The sequence below is a fragment of the Ursus americanus genome, chromosome 2, assembly GCF_024610735.1.
Source record: "Ursus americanus isolate L20-20 chromosome 2, mUrsAme1.1.p, whole genome shotgun sequence".
Classification (NCBI taxonomy): Eukaryota; Metazoa; Chordata; class Mammalia; order Carnivora; family Ursidae; genus Ursus; species Ursus americanus.
In genome coordinates this window covers 72815361-72839524 of record NC_142128.1, presented here as the reverse complement: position 1 = coordinate 72839524, position 24164 = coordinate 72815361, and the positions used below count along the sequence as shown (strand labels likewise).

The 24164-nt window shown below is 33.7% G+C and overlaps 1 protein-coding gene across 2 annotated transcripts in view; it reads right to left on the bottom strand.

The window, feature by feature from the left end:
- Positions 1-786: 786 nt before the first annotated feature.
- The window catches only part of F13B (coagulation factor XIII B chain), a 33417-nt gene continuing 10039 nt past the window's right edge, over positions 787-24164 (bottom strand). For both annotated transcript variants that reach the window (XM_045787746.2, XM_045787744.2), the window contains 7 exons: positions 21793-21972; positions 21520-21705; positions 20271-20453; positions 12707-12907; positions 11568-11750; positions 5353-5566; positions 787-1868 (listed from right to left, as the gene is read on the bottom strand). In XM_045787746.2, coding sequence (XP_045643702.2) covers positions 1835-1868; positions 5353-5566; positions 11568-11750; positions 12707-12907; positions 20271-20453; positions 21520-21705; positions 21793-21972 — 1181 coding nt within the window. In that variant the 3' untranslated portion in view covers positions 787-1834. The remainder of the gene's footprint in view (positions 1869-5352; positions 5567-11567; positions 11751-12706; positions 12908-20270; positions 20454-21519; positions 21706-21792; positions 21973-24164) is intronic.

Sequence of the window (24164 nt, the reverse complement as noted above, 5' to 3'; positions counted from 1 at the left end):
CCTCCACTCAATCCACACTGGCTACCTACTAGCTTCTTGGAAACATCATGTTCTCTGTATATGCTTTCCACATGACCCTCCCTCACCCAAAATATTTTCTTTTCTCCCTGCAAGTCTCAGCTTATAGATCACTTCCTCAAGGAAGCCTTTCTTGGGTATCCAGGACTAAGTAGCATCCCCTCGTGTTCACTGACAAGGAGCGTGTCTTTCCTGGCACATGTCATTTTGTGAGGATTTGCTTACCATCTTCCTTTCCCATCAGAGCACATGCTCCATGACAGCAGAAACAATGTGTCTTAGTCATTGTTTTATCTCCAGCGCTCAGCACGATGCCTAGCATATGGTGCGTGCTTCGTATTTGACTTGGTGTATGCCATTCCCTCTCTCTGGGGTGTCACGCTTCCGTTGTTGCATTTTTCACACCTTCATTTATTTAGCATTTGGAGTTTACAAATTGACGGCTCATGAGCCACATTGCTCACAAAATATTTTTAGATTCCCCTTCCACATATTAAAATCAGTAGATTTCACAATTAAAAAATCAGAACATATGACAATACTAAATACATAGTCCCAAGACAGTTACCCACCTTGAGCAAATCTTCTGTTTTCTGGGATATAGCAGGTGCTGAATATTGTTTATTACTGAATTGATTGATTAATTGAAAATGATTAACACTTTTCTATTGCTATTCAATTTCAATTTTATGGGATCCACTGTGGACAATGACGATACAATATTGAAAGAATGATTGTGAACTCAAGGACAGTTCTGAAATACACATGTTTAACACTGAAATATACACGTTTAATATGTTTAATACAAGGAAGAGAGAATTCATATTTAATCCAAGAGTTAGGTCCAGTTGTCCATTAGAAAATTGTAACTTGAGGATTTACAGAATGTCATCATATTGAGAAGGTCTTGAGTTAGGTGAACTGAATAGCTTCAGATAAGAAAATGTGCTGTTCTAGTAACAACAACCAGTCCTACTAGGGGTCCTAGGACCCCAGTAGTGCTATTACACATGCTCATGAATGAACCCTAATAACAAATGGGAGTATAACGCTACTTCAAAAGTGACAGTGTGGCCCTTTGAAGCCTTCATCAGACCTCGGTGATACTGACACTCTCAGGCTTTGTTGCTTGCAGGACTGATTTTGGATGTTATAATCTGCATCATTCCAATAATTACTTAACTTAAAAATATTACTTCAAAGTATAAAATATAAAAATGGAAAGGGTTATTTTTTTTATTAGCCACGTTCATTGGGCAACATTTTAACATGTGGATAGTTCACCACCTCACAATTTGATTATTAACCTTGAAGCTAATACGACAGTTAATTTTTAAAGTTCCTTACATTTAGAATGTGTGAAGGGCAATCTTTTCTCTATTTAATAAAGTAAATCCTCTAATATGACGTATAGTTTCTTATCTTTAACATGTTTGGTTCTTTAATATTGACATAAAGATTTAATTAAAAGTACCAGGAACCCTAATATTAATGAATATAATAAAAACAAATACCTTGAAGGCAACAATATGGCACAACGAATGGATATTAGGAAACAGAAAAATTTTGACGTGTAGATCAATCTTTTTAACAGGGGGAAGCATGCAATAAATGTTAGCTTACATGTCACATCAGTCAAATTAGAAAACAACATGTGCTGGCTTATTTATAAATAAAAAATGTTCGACAGACAATTCAGATTCAAATCTTTAAGCAAGTTAAAACTTAGCGATTTGTCATTTTTCTTCTAAAAATTATGTGTTATAAAGGATTTTATGATGTGTTGATACACTGTTCTTCTTCCTGTCATACACTTTTATGTCCTGAAGGGTTGTTGATAAGACAGCATCCTTGATGAGAAAGAGAGAGGAAGGAAGAGAGATTTTTGAAATAAGCACCATTTTTGGTCAAGTATTTATTATAACTTAGCCCTTCAATATTTCATATGATTAGTCATTGTTTTAGCTAGTTATTGATAAAAGCAAGTAGACAGACTTGGTAAATTTACCACCAATTCCTTTTTCAAATCTCAGTGTCACTTGGTACAATAATACCATTTTTTAAACAATTTTTTCTAAGTTATTTACCTTTTTTCTTTTTGAATAAGAAATCCAAGATACACGAAAACACTTAAATACATGTAAAATTTTTCTGTCCTGATTTTATCATAGTTAAAAATTTTTAAAGTTTTCCACCCATGTGTATCTTATGAATGTTTTTATGGACTGTTCAAAGTATCTAAAAAGTTGTTGTTATGTTGTTTATATAGTTCATCGTTCACAAAGATTAGAACACATACACTTTGCCATAAGTTATTTTTATAATATTCTTTTTTTAAAAAAGAGTTTATTTATGTATTTCAGAGATAGAGCAAGCACATGCACGAGCAGGGGGAGCAGCAGAAGGAGAAGCAGGCTCCCCGCTGAGCAGGGAGCCCGATGTGGGGCTCGATCCCAGGATCCTGGGATCATGACCTGAGCAGAAGGCAGATGCTTAACTGACTGAGTCACCCAGGTGCCCATATTTTTATAATATTCTTAATCAGACATAAAGTAATCAGTATAAAGTATTTTATACTGTACCTTTAAAAGTGTCAAAATCCTGATCCTATAAAATGATTTACATCATTTTATTGTATTATTGTAATATTTTACCAGAACCAGGATTATATTTCATTCATCAAGAAATATAAAATAGGGCTATTTTTTTCTCTGTCTGACTTATTTCACTTAGCATAATACCCTCTCAGTCCACCTACGTTGTCACAAATGGCAAGATCTCATCCTTTTTATGGCTGAGTAATATTCCATTATATATATAATATCTTACATCTTCTTTATCCATTCATCTATCAATAGCACTTGGGCTACTTTCTTATCTTGGCTATTATAAATAATGCTTCAATAAACAAAGGGGCGCATGTATCTTTTTGAATTACTGTTTCTGTTTTCATTGGGTAAATAACCAGAAGTAGAATCATTGGATCATATAATATTTCTATTTTTAATTTTTTGAGAAACTTTCATACTGTTTTCCATAGTGGGTATACCAATTTACATTTCCACCAACAAGGCATGAGGGTTTCTTTTTCTTCACATCCTTGCCTACACTCGTTATTTCTTGTCTTTTTGACTCTAGCTATTCTGACAAGTAGAAGGTGATAACTCATGGTTCTGATTTGCATTTCCATGATGATTAGTGATGTTGAGTGTCTTTTTGTCTGTTCATGTGTCTGTTGGCCACTGGTATATCTTCTTTGGAAAAATGTTCTCTGCCCCTTTTTAATTAGATTATTTGGGTATTTATTTATTTATTTATTTTGCAATTGAGAGAGAGAGAGAGAGGGTGAGGGGGCAGGGGCAGAGGGAGAGGGAAAGAATCTTAAGCAGACTCCACACTGAGCATGGAGACTGATGTGGGGCTCAATCTTATGACCCTGAGATCATGGCCTGAGCCAGAATGAAGAGTGTCTGACTTAGCCACCCACACACCCCATTTTGGGGGGGGTTAAAATTCTTCATATACTGGGGCACCTACACAGCACAGTCAGTTGAGGGTCCAGCTCTTGGTTTTTGGCTTAGGTTGTGATGTCGGGGTCCATGGGATCAGGCCCCACATCAGGCTCCATGCTCAGTGAAGAGTCTTCTTGGGATTCTCTCCTTCTCCCTCTACCCCTCCCCCCTGCACTCACTCTTTCTCTTAAATAAATAAATAAACAAATAAACAAACAAATAAATCTTTAAAAAAATAAAATAAAATTCTTCATATATTTTGGATAGTAACCCGTTATCAGATATATCCTTTGCAACTATCTTCTCCCATTCACTGAGTTGTCTTTTTATTTTGTTGATGGTTTCCCTTGCTATGAAGAAGGTTTTCATTTTGATGTAGTCTCAATAGTTTATTTTTCTTTTGTTTTTCTTCCTCAGGAGACATATCTAGAAAAGTGTAGTTAAGGCCAAAGACAAGGAGATTACTACCGGTTTTCTTCTAGGAGTCTCATGGTTTCAGGTCTCACAGTTAGGTCTTTTACCCATTTTGAAGTTTTGTGTGTGTGTGTGTGTGTGTGTATCATGTAAGAAAGTGGTCCGGTTTCATTCTTTCACCACGTCATTGTCCAGGTTTCCTCATACCATTTATTGAAAGACCGCTTTTCCCCATTGTATATCCTCGCCCCCTCTATCATGGGTTAATTAGCCATATAAAAGTATGGGTTTATTTCTGGGCTCTCTATTCTGTTCCATTTATCTATGTGTCTACTTTTAGTCCGGTACCATACTATTTTGATTACTATAGCTTTGTAGTATATTTTGAAATCTACAATTGCAATACTTTCCTTTTTGTTCTTCTTCCTCAAGATTGCTTTGGCTATTTGGGGTCTTTAAATAAGTCAGACAGAGAAAGACAAACACCATGTGATTTTACTTATATGTAGAATATAAAAAACAAAACAAAGAAACAAAAAGCAGACATAGATCTATAAATGTGGAGAACAAATTGATGGTTGTCAGAGAGGAGGGGGATAGAAGGATGGACAAATTGGGAAAAGGGGACAAAGTAAGAGTTGCAGACTTCCAGTTAGGGGATAAGTAAGTCATGGGAATAAAAGGTATAGCATAAGGAATATAGTGAATGGTATTATAATAGTATTGTGTGGTAACAGATCATGGCTACACTTGTAGTGAGCACAGCATAAACAATAGAATTGTTGAATCACTGTGTTGTATACCCGAAACTAATGTGACATTGTGCGTAAACTATACTCAAATAAAAACCAAAAAAGAATGAAGAAAAAATAAGAAATAAAAAAGTATAAAGTATGTATTTTTAAATTATCATATGAGGAAACACTTTAGAGTGTCCAAGCTCTTACACAGACATGTGTTCCTGAAAATAACTTAATTTTAATCATTGTTATTAATATGCTCTTCTATCAATAGAAAGATTTGTACAACTTTGTTTCCCATCTTTATAACTTATACTTGGACATGTACAGGGAAGTGGGAGAAAATACAATCTTCTATCTCAACATATAGGTTAATTTTTCCACTTTTAAATATTGCACATATAAAGCAATTTATTTGCCAAATTGCCAGAGTGTCACAAATATGAAATAGCAAACAATACTTTGACTTCAGACAACTCAGAAAGTTTGTTGAATTAATTAATCCTTCTAGGAGTTTGATTGGCTTAAAAAATGATATTATTTTTTCTGATACAATGACCATGAAGTAGGAGTTTTATAGAACCTAATATTTCTGAAATTTATAACATAAAGAATCTCTTGAATAACAATCTGAAGAAAATAATCAGTTGTAGGCCCAAGCTTCTTACCTTTCTCTGTGAATGCATCTTGGATATTTTAACTGCCCTCTGTCACATCGCACTCTGAGTTCAGATCCAATAACAGAGAACTCAGCTATATATGTATTTCTCTTACAAAGAAACTCAATATACTCGCCATGAAAAATATTTGGTCTATCATCAAAATCCCATTTCAGCAGTAAATTATTATTTTCCATTTCAACAAATGATAATGTGCAAGGCTCTGAAAAAATAAAAAGAAGAAAGTTATCTTGACGCATCTTGGCACTAACAGGAGGCATTTTGCTTCCTATTCATGATGACCTTAAAATTCCCAGACATTAGGGTGGCAACTAAGTTGGAATTAATATTTGAGTCAGAAAATACATTCAAGGGTCACAGAAAACAGTCTGCCATTTGTCTCTGTGGCACTGGATTTGGAAAAGTTGTATGTCCTGCCAGTCACTTAGCTTTATGCCATTTTGGTTTTCAAAGATAGTAAACAAAAAAGGTGTTTTTATAAAGAGCATTGATAGTTACCAGTAATTATTGAAATAATGTTCTTTTTCTTATTTTTTTCTTCAGGAACCTCAAATAAAATCCCCATGAGACAAAGTATTTGATTGTTAGATAGATAAAATATTATGGAAATGTAGAAAGCCATGGGATTGTCAACAATGACTCAAACTCTATGACCTGATGGCATCCAGAGTGGTTGACAGTTTCTTCTCTTTCAAATTTCCAGTTATTAAGCAATATCAATTTTAGATTAAGATGTTTTAAATTCTAAGCATTGAAAATATTATTGTGTCCTTCCATTAATGCATTAAAACAAAACAAAATGAAAACTTAAGATAATTATTAGAATACTCAACACATTTTTCATAATAAATATTTTTCATAATAAAAATATTCATATTTTCAAAATGTCAAGTTATTTCAGAAAATGGAGTTGTTTGTGTCCTTATTTGCCTTCTGGATGACATAGCACCAAACAGTAGGTCCTGAGATAAGTGAAAGGTCCAGAGTTGTTAATAGAGCATATGAATCATACAACTGTAATACATTAACAAACTTCCTTATTCGATATTTTCGGTAAGTATTTATTGAATCCCTAAGTGTCAGATGTTATGCTAGAAGTTCTATAGACAGAATACAAATGAAGAAAAATAATCGGAAAGACTCTAAGAGAATCTTTATAGTCACTGCAAAACATCTTTGACAATAAGGTCAAATGGCACTTAATTTAAAATGTTATGGTTCTACAAAACATGAAATTTTAATTAAAACAAGTTAAAAATTAATTCATGGACGTTCTGTTCTCAGCTATGACAGAGTAGTCTATCAGATCGGCATGTCTACTAAAAACTGGAAAGTTTGAAAACAGACACGAAGCAAGTATTTCAAGGGATTAGAACATTTCCAAGGCCCTCAGTACTCAAGATGCTAAGGTTCTGGTAAAAGCTCATTCAGATGAGTCCAACATTCTCTGCAGCATTTTCTTCTTGGGATATTTGTTGATTCTCAGCATGAGCTGAGAGACTGTAGAGAATGGTCAACAGCAAACATAGAGCTAGCAGAGCTTTTGGAAATCTCATACTGTTGAGGATAGAAAAATGGAAGTTTAGGTCAGTCATGACAGCCACGACTTGAGGGGTCAAGAACGGAGGAATGGGAGGTGCAGAGAATGAACGTGATACGCTGAACTGGCTTTTCCCTTGAAGCATTTGCCTACTTGTGCAAAGAGACTTGTGCAAAGAGAGAGGATAAAGAGCCAAGCAGAAAGTGAATGAAAAGCTACCTTAAGCTTTTTGGGCAGTCTCTCAGTAATATGAAAGCCAGTCAAGAAGGAGGAACCTTGGTATAAATACCAAACTCTGCAGGGTTATGTTCTACTAGTGAAGAAACCTGCAGGGTTATGTTCTACTAGTAGGGGCAAATAAAGGTCTGAAAATAAGCTTAGTAAAAGCCGCATTTCTAATTAGATTGAAACTATAGGGGAACTATACTATCAGCCAGAAGAAGAGAGGAGTATTCTCTGGAACAAGATGACATCATCATTTCAAGCTTCTAAAATTTTCCATACGTAATATTTGACATTCTACCAACTGTTAACAGAAATAGCAAAAAATTAGGCTAGAAATTGAAATAGGCCTACAGATGATCCAGATAATGGAGTTTGCAGGCAAGAATTGAAAGATAAGTGTGGTTAGCATGGTGAAGAAATAGATGTTAAGATACAGTCTTTCATCAGACACCTGAAATCTACAAAAAAAAAAAAAAAGCATAAAGCGGACATTCTAGAAATACAAGGATATTGAAAGCTCAGTAGATGAGTTTAAAGCCAATTGGACACAGGATTAATGAATTGGAAGATACATCAGTAGAAAATTACCAAATGGGAACAAAGAAGATAAAAGGTTCCTTCCAGACCTATGAAAAACATCAAGCCACAGATTCAAGAAGTACTACCAACTTGAAGAATGAAATGCTCAGGGGCACCTGGGTGGCTCAGTGCCTTCAGCTCAGGTCATGATCCCAGGGTCCTGGGATCGAGTTCTGCACAGGATCCCCAATCAGTGGAAAGTCTGCTTCTCCCTCTGCCACTCCCCCATTCATGCTCACTCTCTCTCTCTCTATCCCTCTCTTCCAAAAATAAATAAATAAAATCTTAAAAAAAAAAAAAAGAATGAAATGCTCAGAGAAACACATATCAAGGCCCTGCATAAATAGCCTACTGAAAATAAAAGGAAAAAGAATCTCAAAACCAGCAGAGTACAAAAAGCAACTTAGTTTCAAAGAAGTACCATTGAGAATGGCATTGACTGGGCACCTGGGTGGCTCAGTCGGTTAAGCATCTGCCTTCAGCTCAAGTCATGATCCCAGGGTCCTGGGATCAAGTACTGCATCAGGCTCCCTGCTCCGTGGGGAGCCTGCTTCTCCCTCTGCCTGCAGCTCCCCCTGCTTGTGCTCTCTCTGACAAATAAATAAATAAATAAAATCTTAAATAAAAAAAAAGAATGGCATTGACTAACAAAAACTACAAAATGCAGAAAAGGATAAAATGACGTCTTCTAAAGCATGGAAAGAAAAAGAGGGCCAAGCTAGAATTCTATCTCTGGTAAAATTACTTGTCAAAAGTGAAGGAAAATAAAGAAATTTGCAGACAAACAAAAACCAAGAAAATAATAAAGAAATAGTAATTTTCAGGCATGTGCAAAATGATCCCAATCAGAAGTAGTGACAAACAGGAGAAGATGAGAAACAAATCACTGAAAAGCATATCCACAAATCTTAACGAATATTTTTGGAGAACATAATATTCATTGTATCTTTGGGACTTAAACTATATGTAGAATGAAAATGCACAACACAGTAATACAAACAGTGGGAAGGGTAAATCAAGCTAAGGTGTTCTGGGTCTTGGAGAGGTGGTGTAAGTACTAATTTATATTCAGCTATAATAAGTCATGGTTGAATTATGTAATCTCTATGATAACAACTAAAGGAAGCCAAGAGAAAAGTATAATCAACAAGCTAGGAGAGAGTGAAATGGTATAAAAAGAACTGATCTACCCAGAAGAAAGAACAGAGAGAGAAAGTGAAGAATAAAGAACAGTAGGATATATATCTAGTATAGTTAAGATGGTAGCTATAAACCAAATATATAAGTACTTACGTTAATATGTATATGGACAAATACTATAAAGAGAAAGATTGTCAGACTAAATAAATATGCTTTAAAATAAACAACTATATATTGCTTATAAGATGTACACATTAAAAGTAAGAAACCAAAATGTTGAAAGTTAAAGAATGAAAAAATGCATGCCTTGTAAATACTTGTTGAAAGTTTGTACAGCTAAAGTAGACTTGAGGCAAAAACAAACACAAACGAAGTATTAGTACAGATAAAGGAGGACTCTTTTAAACGTATACAGGGCCAGTATACCAAGATTTAATATGCTTCAATTTGTGTGTACCTAGTGGAATAGTATAAAAATACAAAAGCAAAAATTGAGAGAACTAATACGAGAAATGTTTTTAAATGCATGGAGGATAAGGGACTTAAACATACTTCTTTTGCTGACTGATAGAAAAACAAACAGACACAAATCAGCACGGATATGAATGAACTTAATAAGAAAAACAAAATTCAACTGACATAAATGCAGCAACAGTGGATCCAACAATGACAATTATTTGTTAGTTTATTTCAAGTACAAAAGAATGTGTACCTACAACAAATATATACTTGTAATAAAGTAAATATCAATGAATTTCAAAAGATTGATATAATTCAAAGTGGGTCTCAAAGGATTCAAATTAGAAATCAATAACAAAAGAAAACTAGGAGATCTTCCAATGTTTTGAAACTAAAAAACAAACTTCTAAATAACTCAGAGTGTACACAAGATATCAAAATGGATATCATATATTTTTTAACTGAATGGCTGAATAATAATAAAATTCCAAAATATAAAAATGTGTGGGATAAAGTTAAAGTTGTGCTCAGTGGGAAATTTATTGCCTTAAATTTCCTTAACAAATTAAATTAAATGTTCTTTAAAAATCCTTAAAAAGCAAAGGCTGAAAATCAGTAATCTAAGTATCCACCTAGAAAGCTAAGATTAATAAAATAAACCTAAGAAATCAGAAGAGAGGAAATAATGATACAAATATAAATTACTAAAATGGTAAACATTTGACGAAAGGGTAACAAATGTAAATATTAGTTGTTTGAAAGGCCTAATAAAAGTTATAGACCCAGGGTGGCTGGATGGCTCAGTGGGTTAAGTGACCAATTCTTGGTTTCGACTCAGGTTGTGCATGATCTCTGGGCCCTGAAATGGAGCCCTGGGTTGAGCTCTGGGCTCAGTGGAGAGTCTGCTTCCTCTCTTCCTCTTCCTCTGCCCCTGATCTTCCCTCCTCTCTAAAATCTTAAAAAAAGAACAACAAAAAACTTCTAAAAAAAAAACAGTAAGAGCCTTGGAAAGACATGTCAAGAAAGAAAGAGAAACAGCTTAATAGCAGTAAAAACAAATGACACATCACTAAAGGCATTACGAAGAATTTAAAATGATGTTGTGAACAACATTATGTCAACAAAAGTGACAATTTAGATATTATGGACAAATTTCCATAAACCACTCGACTAAAACTGACAGCTGTCAGGATCTTTCCTTAAAGAGAACTTGATGCTCAAATGGCATGTTTGGTGGATTCTTGCAATTATTAAGGAAGAAATGGTACCAATTACACAAATTCCAGAGAACTGAAAAAGAGGGAACTTACCAATTCACCATATGAGGAAAGTAGAAACTTCATACCAAACACAAAAGGAAAATAACAGACTGATGTCTTTGATGAAAATAGATACAGAACTTCTAAGTAAAATATAAGCAAATAAAATCCAACAACATGTGAAAACCATAATTCATTACAACCAAGTGTGATTTATTATAGGAATGTAATCATGCTTTAACATTCAAAAAGAAGCAATATAATTCTGGGGGAAAAGTAATAATATGATTATTTCAACAGTGCTAAAATTAAACACTCACTGAAGATTTTTTTAAAAACTCTCAGAAAAATAGAAATTAAAGCTTTCTATATTTTTAATTTGATTTTAGAGTACTTATAACACTGTAATGAAAGATGAATTGTTGAAAGTTTTACTTATGAGATTGGGAAACAAGATACCCACTACCTGTTCTACTCAGTATTGTCCTCAAGTCCAAGCTGGTAAAATTAGATAGTGAATAAGTCAGATATGGAAACAAAAAATATTTTCTTTTTATTTAAAGATAAGCTTTTTTATGCCTTCTGAGAATCTTTGTAGATACTGTCGCTTCTACTCAAATCCTTCACTAAAAAGGCATAACTTGCTTCAACTTTTTATCTTTGTTTCCCCATGACACTCATGTTTTCTATTATAGTCCAAACACACTGAATGGTAATTGTTAATATATGTACCCACACCACCATGACTTATTCATCTTATCACCCCATAAAATGACAGTACCTGGTGTATGGTTTGTATTTAATAAATATTTGTTAGGGCAAAATGGACTATAGTTATTTATGATCTACAGAAAGAATAGAAACCAGCGATGAGATAGGCACACAGATACACGAATATAGCAAATTAAGCATGTTAATAGTATTATACCAACTAACAGAGAAAAGAAAGTGAAAAAATATGGTTTTATTTCTTAAATAGGTGGCTATTTCGTAGTACATACCTAGACATGATGGTGGCATAGTCCACACTCCCTCTAAACAATAGGACTCCTTAGACCCTTGAAGGAAATGGTGATCAAAACATTTGTATTCTACCGAGGAACCATTTTCATAGATGTCTAATGTTGAACTGATTATGACCCCATTTTTAATAAGTGGAGGAGACGCACACAATCCTTTAGATTCTGAAAAAGATGATTTTAAAAGTATACAATGAATTTCTATAATAAGTATCCAATATTTTAATAATTGCTATAGAAATAAATAAGATAGGGACGACTAGGTGATTCAGTTGGTTAAGCACTGACTCTTGATTTCGGCTCAGGTTGTGATCTCAGGGGCATGGGACTGAGCCCCATCCTGGGCTTCATGCTCAATGTGGAGTCTGCTTGAGGATTTCTCTCATTCTGCCCCTCCTTCCCCCTGCCCCCCCGCTCATGCTCTCTCTCTCTCTCTAAAATAAATAAATAAATCTTTAAAAAAAGAAATAAAATGAGATATTTCACATAAAAGCATTTTTAAGATAACTGTCAAATTTTAAATATTGAGAGCATAGTTCTATAATAACTTCATACTATAAAATTGATTATTACAATAGAATCTCATATTATAATATTGAAAAACATTTAAAACTGGTAAAGTATTAATAATCATGATTTTATTTTTCCCTTTTTATCTAGTCAAAAGTGAAAATGTATGAAACCCCTTTGAAGCCATGCTTTCTGTATGTATCCTCTTCCATTTTTTTCTTATTAAAAGTAATAGTTCCCTATCCAAGGAGCAGACAGAATCTTTCAATCTGTATCAAGCCCTCTTCTGAAACAATACTCTCCAGCAAACCCCAAGAAAAGGAATGTTTTCTAGAGTTGTTGATTGTTCACATGAGGGGGACCAGTCTTCTGATAGTCTGGTGATATCTATAAGACCTATTAATTTTCCCCTTAATAAAATTGACTTATTGGAATTAAAAGATGTCAGCATAGGCATCCTATTTAAGTGTATGTGCTTACTGGAAATTGATCAGATCATTCCCAATTTATAGATTAGAAGATGATGGTGAGTTGAGTAGGGTCTTTCTTATACTTTGAACCCAAGTGGTGATATTGGCCACCTGAGAAATTGTCTGAAAGCACTGTTTTACCTTTTCTAATACATAAAGGATATCTCACTTCTCCTCTATTGCATTGCACAGATAATTCAGACAATGAGGTTGATGGAGATAAGTCATATCCTCGTTTACATACAAAATCTATTAAATCTCCATGTAAGACCTTTCCTTCATACTTCCACTTCATTTCTATGTTATTTCTGTGCATGTAATCCACATTAATAGTACACGGCTCTGTAAAACAAAATGTTCTTTTTAAATTATTTATTCATTTGAAAAATATGAAGTTTAATATATTTATAAAAGAAAAATTTTGACAGGTATCAAAAGCAATGCTTTATATTTAACATTTACATTGTTAAAATTCCTCACACATATACATAATAAAAAGTATATGCTTTGTTATCAAATGAATTTATACATTTATTATTGTTATATTGTAAATTAAAACCACTTAATTTGAACATTAAAAAATATTGTTTAAGCACAAGAGGTGCACTTTAGACCTATAAGTGAGGTTATACAAAAGGATATATCATGCAAATAGAAGCAAAAAAAAAAAAAAAAAACCAAGGTAGCAATACTTATATTGGACAAAAGAGACTTTAAAACAAAGACTGTAACAAGAAATAAAGAAGCATAATGTAATCATAATGATAAAGAAATCATTCCAACAAGAGCATATAACAATTATAAATATATATGTTCCCAAGAAAACCAGTCTAACCTCTAAGGTTCCTAAAGGAACCGAAACCAAAACCAAAACCAAAACCAAAACAAAAAAGTCCAAGATTAGTAGAAAGAAGGAAATAATAAAGAGCAGAGCAGAAATGAGTGATGTAAAGACTAAAAAAAAAAAAAAAGAAAGAAAAGAAAAAAAGAAAGAAAATATCAGTGAAACCAGGAGTTCTTTCTTTGAAAAGATAAACAAAATTGATAAACCTTTAGCCAGATTCATCAAGAAAAAAAGAGAGGACAAAAATAAATAAAATTAGAAACAAAAGAGAAGTAAAAACTGACAACACAGAAATACAAAGGATTATAAGAGAATGCTACAAAAAAATTATATGCCAGCAAATTGGACAACCTAGAAGAAATAAATTCCTAGAAACCTATAATCTTCCAAAACTAAATCAGGAAGAAATAGAAAATCTGAACAGACCAATTACCAGTAACAACATTGAATTGGTAATTAAACTCCCAACAAACAAAAGTCCAGGGCCAGATGGCTTCACAGGCGAATTCTACCAAACATTTAAAGAAGAGTTAATACCTATTCTCCTCAAATTATTCCAAAACATAAAAGAAGAAGGAAAGCTTCCAAGTACATTCTACAAGGCTAGGATCACCATGATACCAGAGCCGGACAGACACAAAGGTAACTACAGGCCAATATCCCCGATGAACACAGATGCAAAAATCCTCAACAAATTATCAGCAAACTGTATTCAACAACACATTAAAAAATCACCATGATCATGTGAAATTTATTCTAGAGATGCAAGGATGTTCCAATAGTCATAAATCGTTCAATGTGATACACCACACAACAAAACAAAGGATAAATCCATATAGTCATCTCCGCAGATGCAGAAAAAGCATTTGACAAATGTCAACATCTACTCATTTAAAAAACACTCACTAAGTGGTTTAGAGGGAACATACCTCAACATAATAAAGACAATATATGATAAACTTACAGCTAACATCATACTCAGTGGTTAAAAATGGAGAGCTTTTCCTCTAAGATCAGGAGCAAGACAAGGATGTCCATTCTTGTCACTTTTATTCAACATAGGACTGAAAGCTCTAGCCACAGTGATTAGGAAAAAAAAAAAGGCAGCCAAATTGTTAAGGAAAAAAGTTAAACTGTCACTACTTGCAGATGACATGATACTATACACAAAAAACCTTAAAGATTCCATCAAAAAACTATTAGAAGTAAAAAAATGGATTCAGTAAAATCGTAGGATACAAAATTAATACACAGAAATCAATTGCATTTCTATGCCCAACTAACAAAGTAGCAGAAAGAGAAATTAAGAAAACCATTCTATTTATAAATATGCCAAAAAGAATAAAATACCTAGGGATAGACTTAACCAAGGAGGTTAAGACCTATACTCTGAAAACTATAAAACATATTGATGAAAGAAATTGAACCTGACACAGAAATGAAAAGACTTTCCATGCTCATGGATTGGAAGAATTAATATTGTTAAAATGTCCATACTAACCAGAGCAATCTACAGACCAATGCAATTTCTATCAAAATACCAATAGCATTTTTCACAGAACTAGAACAAATAATCCTAAAATTCGTATGGAACCACAAAAGATTCCAAATAACAAAAGCAATCTTCAGGAAGAAGAACAAAACTGGAGATACCACAATCCCTGATCTCAAAGCTGAAGTAATCAAAGCAGTATGATACTAAGATAAAAATAGACACATAAATTTGTGGAACAGAATAGAGAGCCCAGAAATAAATCCATGCTCATATGGTCAGTTAATCTATGACAAAACGAGGCAAGAATATTACAATGGGAAAGACAATCTCTTCAGTAAATGATGCTGGGAAAACTGGACGGTGACATGCAAAAGAATGAAACCGGACCACTTTCTTACACCATACACAAGAATTAACTCAAAATGGATGAAAGACCTAAATGTGAGACCTGAAATCACAAAATTCCTAGAAGAAAATATAGACAGTAATCTTCTTGGCTTTGGCCTTAGCAACATTTTTCTAGATGTCTCCTGAGGCAAGGGAATCAAAAGCAAATATAAGCTATTGGGACTACATCAAAATAAAAAGCTTTTGCACAGCAAAGGAAACAATCAACAAAACAGAACAAAAAGGCAACTCACTGAATGGGTGGAGGTATTTGCAAAGGATATTTCTGATAATGGGTTAATATCCAAAATATATAAAGAAGTTATAAAACTCAACACAAAAAAACGCCACAAATAATCCAATTAAAAAAATAGGCAGGGGACCTGAATAGACATTTTTCCAAAAAAAGACTTATGAATGGCCAACAGACACATGAAAAGATGCTCATCACCAGGGAAATACAATCAAAACCACAATGAGAAATGACCTCACACCTGTCAGAATGGCTAGAGTCAAAAAGAGAAGTAACAAATGTTGGTAAGGATGTGGAGGGGGAAAAACCCTCGTGCTGTGTTGGTGGGAATGTAAATTGGTGCAGCCACTGTGGTGAACATTATGGAGGGTCCTCAAAAAATTAAAAGTAAAAATACTATATGATCCAATAATTCCACTTCCGGGTATTTACCCAAATAAAATGAAAACAGCGATTCAAAAAGCTGTATGCACCTCTATGTTTATTGCAGCATTATTTACAAAGCCAAGAAATGAAAGCAACACATGTCCATATAATGAAATATTACTCAGCCATTAAAAAGGACAAAATTTTGCCATTTGCAGCAACATGGATGTATCTAGAGGGTCTCATCCTAAGTGAAATAAGTCACAGAAAGACAGATACCATATGATTTACTTTTATGTGGAATCTAAAACATAAAACAAACACATACACAAGAAAACGCCCAGAAACAAAGCCCTCTATAAGAAAGCAAATTGATGGCTGCCAGAGGGAAAGGCAGTATGGGGGTGGGCAAAATGGGTGAAGGGGTGTGGGAGATATAGGCTTCTGATTAGGGAAAGAATAAATCATGAGGATAAAAGGTACAACAGAGGGAATTTAGTCCATGGTATTGTAATAGCATTGTATGGTGACTGATGGTACCTACATTGGTGGTGAGCATAGCATGACATTTAGACTTGTCAAATCAATGTGTTGTATCCCCCAAAATAATATAACACTGTGTGCCATCTATACTTCAGTAAAAAATATATATATTTTATATTAAAAATATATAAAATATACACAAAAATATATATTTGATAATTTATATAAATTAAATATATAAATATATTAAATTTATATAAAATATATAAATATATTTTATATATTTTTAATATAAAATATATTTATATGAATTTATATTCATATAAATATATATTCATGTCAAAAATATATTTAATATATTTATATGAATTTATAGAAATTTATATATATTTTATATTATAAAATATATAAATATTATATAAAATATGTATATATAAAAAATATATATATTTTTTACTGAAGTGTATATATGTATATTATAGTCACTTAGGTTAAGCATGATCTCCTTATAAAATAAAAATCATGAGGGGCGCCTGGGTGGCTCAGTTCGTTAAGTGTCTGATTCTTGGTTTTGGCTCAGGTCATGATGTCATGAGTCTTAGATCGAGACCCAGGCGGGGCTCCACTCCCAGCACAGAGTCTGCTTGAAGATTCTCTCCCTCTGCCCCTTCCCTGACTCATGTGTATACTCTCTTTCTATCTTTCTAAAATAAATAAACAAATCTTAAAAAAAAGTAAAAATCATGAAATAGAAAATACATTTATTGTATAATATTTGTGAGATACCTACCACTTGAGGTACATCAAAGAACAAAACAAAGATCCCCACCCTCATGGAACATGCCTTTTAAATGGGAGAAACATACATGCAAACCAATAACTATAATAAATATATGGGTTTATAATCTGTGCCATCTTTAAACCACATACAAAAAATTAGATGGGAAATGAGTAGTGGAGGAAGAGGAAGGGCTTTCAAAAGGGATGAGGTTAGAGAAGTTACACTTTTAAGTTAAGTGGATGGGATAAGCCTAAATAGGAAATAGTATTTGCACAGACTTAAAGAAGGTTAATGAGTGAACCATGGAATTTTCTGAGGGAAGGGTGTTCCAGGAAGAGGAAACCACCAGGAGGTGAGAGCATACTTAGCTTGTGTGAGGAAGAGCAAGGAGACCAGAGTGGCTGGAGTAGAATGAGATAGGGAAGATCAATACGGGGTGGTTAAAAAGGTTCATAATGTCGGGAACAATAATTCACAGATGGAAGATTCTGCTCCTTATCATACCATTTTTCCCATTTGTAGTGAGAATACTTGCAGTTCCTAAGGATAAATAAGATGTACTGAACTCTGCCCTCTTGCCCTTGATGACAATAAATGATCTTCATTCAGTATTTGCTTTGTTTTATTAGCACCAAGTCTATGTGTCTAGAGGCCATTTTTCCAGAAAAGAATGATAGATTTCCTTAAACCTTTCCAGTCTTTATCCTCAGAGATGACTGTACTTCCATTCAATGCATTATCAGTCACATCATTAAAAACTTAAAATCAAAAACCTTTATGAAAATATGAAAGCAACAGAAAAGCTATAGGTAGATATATTTGAATTTGATTGAGAACAGCGGCTTAAGAATGACTTGGAATAGAGAAACCACAAAGGAGATGTTGAAAGAGCTTAAGATTTAAAATTTAAACTTATATATATATATATATATATATATATATATATATATATATATATATATATAACATAAATAAAATAAAAGGAAAATAAAAATGGTTGCATCATTGTCAAATGAATAATATAATTTATATAAATAAAACTTTTTATTATTACAAGTACAAAAAATCAAAGTCATTGAAAAAAACAACCTGTGGCCACTAGAAAATTGAAAAATGCTCAATTGAGTAATACTTAAATAAACCAAATATATTAATATATTAACAAGTTAATATATTAATACTTAAATCAACCAAATCAAATGAAAATAAACTCAATTATTAGTACTTAAATAAACCAAATTAAAATAATTCTAATTGTTCGGTTAGCAATATATGAAGATTAAAATATTCAAGTTGACGAGGATTAAGAAAATTACTACTTTAATCCACTGATGGTAGAGTTGTAAATCGGATTAACTTTCTGAAGGACAATTTGGCAATTAACAGAAAAATAATTAAAATTCCAGATCTTTTTGATCCAGAAATTCTTCTTCAGAAAATCTGAAAAAAATACCCACCACAAAATAAAACCTGTGAAATAAACACATTTAATTACAAAAATTAAAAAATAAAGTGTTTTTTATGTATGCAGACATTTAGTACAAAATGTATTGTTTGGAATATAAAAATGTTGAAAACACACTAAATTTCCATCAAAAAGTGATTAATTTAGGCATGACATACCTGCATTATGGAATCCTAGGCATCCATTAAAATGTATATTGCCGAAGTATATCAAACCATGCTCATAATATAGTTCGTGGGGAAAAAATGAGTTGCATAGCCTCTTATGACAGCATATATTTTTTTGTGAATATGTGTGTTGTGTATGTGTGTGTATGTACAAAAAAGGTTTAGAAAACCATTATCTTCAAAAACTAAGGATGTACTGTATGGTGACTAACATAACATAATAAAAATTATTATTTAAGAAAAAGAAAACCATTATCTAAATCATTAACAGCGCTTGTTTCAGCCTGAGTTACTGATATTTTCTGTTTTCTTCTAGTTGCTTCTATATATTTATTAATTTTTTGGTAAATAAAAATGATTTGCTTTTATAGTTTGAAATGTTAATACTTGTAATTAAGTGTCTATTTTATTTTAACTTAGAGAAATTTATACCATTACGTATTTGTAAAAGTCACAATGTAACAAGTTCGTTGCAACTGTAGTGACCAATTACATTACTTTTAAATGTAATTCTGACTAGTAAAGTTAAAAAATGAGGAAAATCTATAGGCCTGAAGTGAAAAGTGAATATTATGTTCTGAAAGTTATCTCAACTTAAATAATTATTTAGATAATTCCCTTAATTCTCCACTTGAATAATTAATGTTAATTACACCATGTCTTAATGCAAGATATATTTAAAGTAATCACAAACATGTTTTTATTTGCTCAACAAAATAGAACAAAGGTGACCATTCAAGTGAGGAATTGGCAGCCAAGAAAACTATTAACAATATGCTCTACCAAGGAAAGAATTGGATTGATTATTCTCTCCAAATGACATTCTGGGGACAATATAGGGAGAGATGCTGAGGATATCAGTTAGGAGAAAAGTAATCAGTCACAAAAATGCAAATCTACTTCATGTCACTGAAATGCACACCTGAAAATGGCTAACATGGTGAATTAAAACAATTCAAACAAAAATAGTAGGTAAGAACTAATGTAGTTTTAGTCCCTCTGATGTTAGATTTTCTGCTTCCAAAAATGAGAAGGAAAAACACTTGGGAAAAAAGGATTTATACAAAAATCATCATTTCCATGCTACAAAATGTTATATAAAAATCACATAAAAATACAAACATAATAGTATAAGAAATTCAATGGGTTGTTATAAAAGGAATAAGTTCTAGGAATCTAACGTACATAATGGTGACCACAGTTAACAATATCGTTTTGTATACTTGAATGTTGCCAAGACAGTAGATCTTAAATGCACTCATCATAATGACAGGAACAACAGTAGTACAACTGCTATGTGAAGTGAGGGGAATGTTAATTAACCTTATTGTGTTAATCATTTCAAAACATATATGTGTGTCAACTCACTGCATTGTACACCTTAAATTCATATGTTATATGTCAATTGTATCTCAATAAAGCTGGGAAATTAAAAAAAAACAACCAACGTGTTCTCTGTCTTACCTAAGCAAATAGGTGGGGGTGACCATCTTCCTTGTTCACAATGAGATACCTTTGCTCCACTCAGTAAGTAATATTCATTGCATCTGTATTCTACCGAGGATCCTGTTGTGTAGCTTGCTAATAATCCATCAACAACAGCCCCATTGATTACATCAGGTGGAGGCTTACAATTCTCATTATTTTCTAAGAAAAGAGGTTATTTAAAAATCCATATGAATTTATAAGAACATAGTGATATAATATAGTTACTCATACCATTACACCTCATTATTTGTATTATATAGTTTAGAACAATGGATTTCTAAATTCCCCAGAAGTGAGACAAATGCTATTCAGACCAGATATTTTAAAAATTTACAAAGAATAAACAGCAAATGTTATGCCTAAAAACACATATGCAATCTGTCACTTTTCTTGCTTACGAAGGAATCATGATACAGATATTCTTAAAATGTATAGAAAGGTAAACAGTAACCTGAAGATTATGGTAAATTCTAAAACTATCCTTTATCATTATCCACTTTTATTTGTTAATTCTCATTCCTTTCATCCCAGACCTCAGTCAATCCATGGATGAAATTGTCTACTTTTTCTCTCTTTAGTTTTTCTCTTACTCTTCTCATTTCTTTAGCTTCCTTAATAGCTAGTCTCTTATGCAATAAATATTTTAAGTAAACATGTTTGTAGAGATCTTTCTAGGAGAGATCAAGAAATGAGAAGGGTGACAGGAAGGGTGGCACCCAGGAGTGGCAATGTAGCCTGGTTGTGCTTGTGAGTGAAACAAAAGACCAGGGACAGGTCTCAGAAGGGTATAGAGCTCAGACTCGCCAGATGCATAAGTAATATCAGAAGCACTGCCACAAAGGCAGGAATAGAGTGCTCTAACATGACTTCGTAGGGCATGGAGGGAGAGGAAGTAGATCACGATCATGGCCAGTCACCCCATCCACTGTTACTTATGTGCTTTCATTAAAGCTCAGGAATCATGGTGTCAAACAGGTCAGATAACAGTGCTCAGCAATAATGTATATTCAAAAAAATTTTCTGGTTTCCCAATTCTTTATATTGGGTTAAATTCTACAGATGGCTGCATACACACAAAAAAAGTAGCAGAGTAGGTGTTGAATCAGTGTGTTTTCTAACTTTTCTAAGTGGTAGTCTCTTGCTAGAAATATGTGGGTTAAGTAAGGAAAATGAAAAATTTTTACACTATAGGCATAGCTATTGCTGGTAAGCATAGCATACATACCAACACACTCAGGAGGACGTGTCCACTTTCCACGTTTACAAGTTATTTCTCTTGATCCACGGAGATGATACCCACTTTTGCATTCATATGCCACTTTATCCCCATTGTAAAAAATCGTAGAGTTCAGGTTTGCTGTACCACTCTCAATGAAGGGTGGGTCACCACAGACTGTCTTCTCCTTTTCTTCTGAAAAGAGACAAATTGAAGAGAAGAGACCATTTAGCTATACACGCAGACTTCGTTTTAGGGAAAGCTGATTAAGGTGTTGCTAACCAATGCATTTTGGAGGTTCTGTCCATTTTCCATTTTCACAACGTATTTCTTCTGAACCCTGTATCTCAAAATAAAGTTCACATTCTATATGAACTGTTTCTCCATGACGATAAGTTGTCGAATATGTTTGAATTTTGGAGTTTAGAGGCAGAGGCGGAGGAGGACATCGATTTCTTCTTCCTTATGAAAAAAATCACCATATTTAGTCATATAATTACAAAAAATAATACGTAGATTTAATAAGCACATTTGTAGAGCCAAGTACCACAGGAAGTATAGAAGACAGACCGTAGGGTCACCCCTTGATCTCCACTTTTGATGTTTTTGATGTTCACTTCCTTGTGTGATAGCCCTCCCCATAAGCAGGAACTGTGACTTGCTCCTAAGCAATGAATGCAGCAAAGATGATGGGAGTATGTGATTATGTATGCATTATATGCGACATAGTATGGTAAGGCCATTCTTGCTGAGAGACTCTCTCCCTGCTGATTTTGCTAAAAAACAAGCCCCCACATTGTGAGTTTCCAAATGGGGAGGGCAACAAGGCAAGGGGCAGAGGGCTGCCTCCAGCCAGCAGCCAAGAAGAAATTGAGGCTCTCAGTTCAGCTGTCTGCAAAGTCCTCAATGCTACCAATAACCACGAGTTTGAAAGCAGATTCTTCCCCAGTCCAGCCTCAGATGAGACTGAAGCCCTGGCTGACACTTTTATTACAGTTTTGTTTGACAGGAATGCAGAGGACCCAGATAAGCCAGGCTCAGACTCCTACAGAAATTGTGAAATACTGCAAGTGTGCTGTTTTGAGCTGCTAAATTTGTGATGGCACTGTTGTGTACCAATAGAAAATGAAAAAAGCAAGCAAATTAAAACAGCATTGTTTATCTCCTCTAGTCCTAAAATAACTTTATTAAGCAAGGACAATCATTTTTCTCCTGGATAAATAAACTGAAACTTCTGAAATAAGTAAATTAACTATTAAGTGATGGATCTGTTCTTGCACCTATGTCTGTATGAATTAAATAAAATCTGTTCTTTGGTACTCTAAAACACAGACTGTATTAATTTCCTGTTGCTGTTGTGATAAATTATTACAATTAGGTGGCTTAAAATAGCACAAATTTAGTCTCTTACAGTTCTGGAAGCCAAAAGTCCAGAATCAGTTTCATTGGGCTGCAATCAAGTTGTCAGGAGAGCTGCATTCCTTCTGCATGTTTTATGAATCAGTTTCTTTGCCTTTTCAAGCTTCCTTCTGGAGGCTGCATGCATTCCTAGGCACATGACCTTTCTTCCTATTGCTCCAACCTCTTGCTTCCATTCCACTGTCACATCTCTATTCCTCTTTGGTAGTCAAATTTCCCTCTGCCTCCCTCTTATAAAGAGGCTGGTGATTATATTTAGGGCCCACATGGAAAATCCCAGAAATTATTCCTACCTCAAGATCCTTAACTTTATCACTTGTGCAAAGTCCCTTTTGCCATATAAGTAAGGTAACATTCACTGGTTCCAGGGATTAGGATATAATTTATTATTATTCAGCCAACTGCACTGCCTACCCTACATCTAATGACTATTTACTAGAGAAAGTAACAGGCACGTTGGCATGCTGACTAATTTGGACGAGGGGGATGTGGAGTAGACATTAAGTTTCACCATTTATTTCTGAAATAACATGCTACAGACAATTTGCTAATAATCTTCTTCACTACTGTTAGACCAAGGCTCTTGAGCAGGACTGGAAAATTAAACACAGAAACAAAAATTTTGAAGTTATCATTTGGTGCATTTAAAGAATTAGGATTATTCTGGGCAATCCCATCTCATACTGCAGGTCATCTCCCTCTTTCACCCCTCCTAGCATTTGCTGCAAATCTTCACCCCCTCTTCCAAGTTCCACTTTTCTGTCTTCCTCTTATCTATCAATAATGACATTATTTTCTACACTACAGAGAAAATTGAGGTTATCAACACCTTTACCTCTCCCCATCCTTCTAATCCTCAAACTCCTATTTATCTTTCAGTTCCAATGTTATCCATCACCTCCAAAAATGCTATCCCACATGATACCAATCGAAATCTTCAGTGTTTGCTCAAATACTTTATACTTGACCTTATTGTATTTGTCACATTGTGTCAAATACTTTTTCAAATTTGGTTTCCCTGCTAGGCTTGGACTTCCTTCATATCTCATTGTAGGTCTGTTTAAACGACTCTTGAATTGTTGTCTTCCAACAGGTGATCATACTATCTGCTTGAACATGTCCAGTGATAGAAACTTACTTACCATAGACATTACATTTTAGGAGCGCTCCGACTAGATGACATTACATTTTAGGATAGCTCTTACTAGAGGACCATATTTTCTATTTTTACTCTG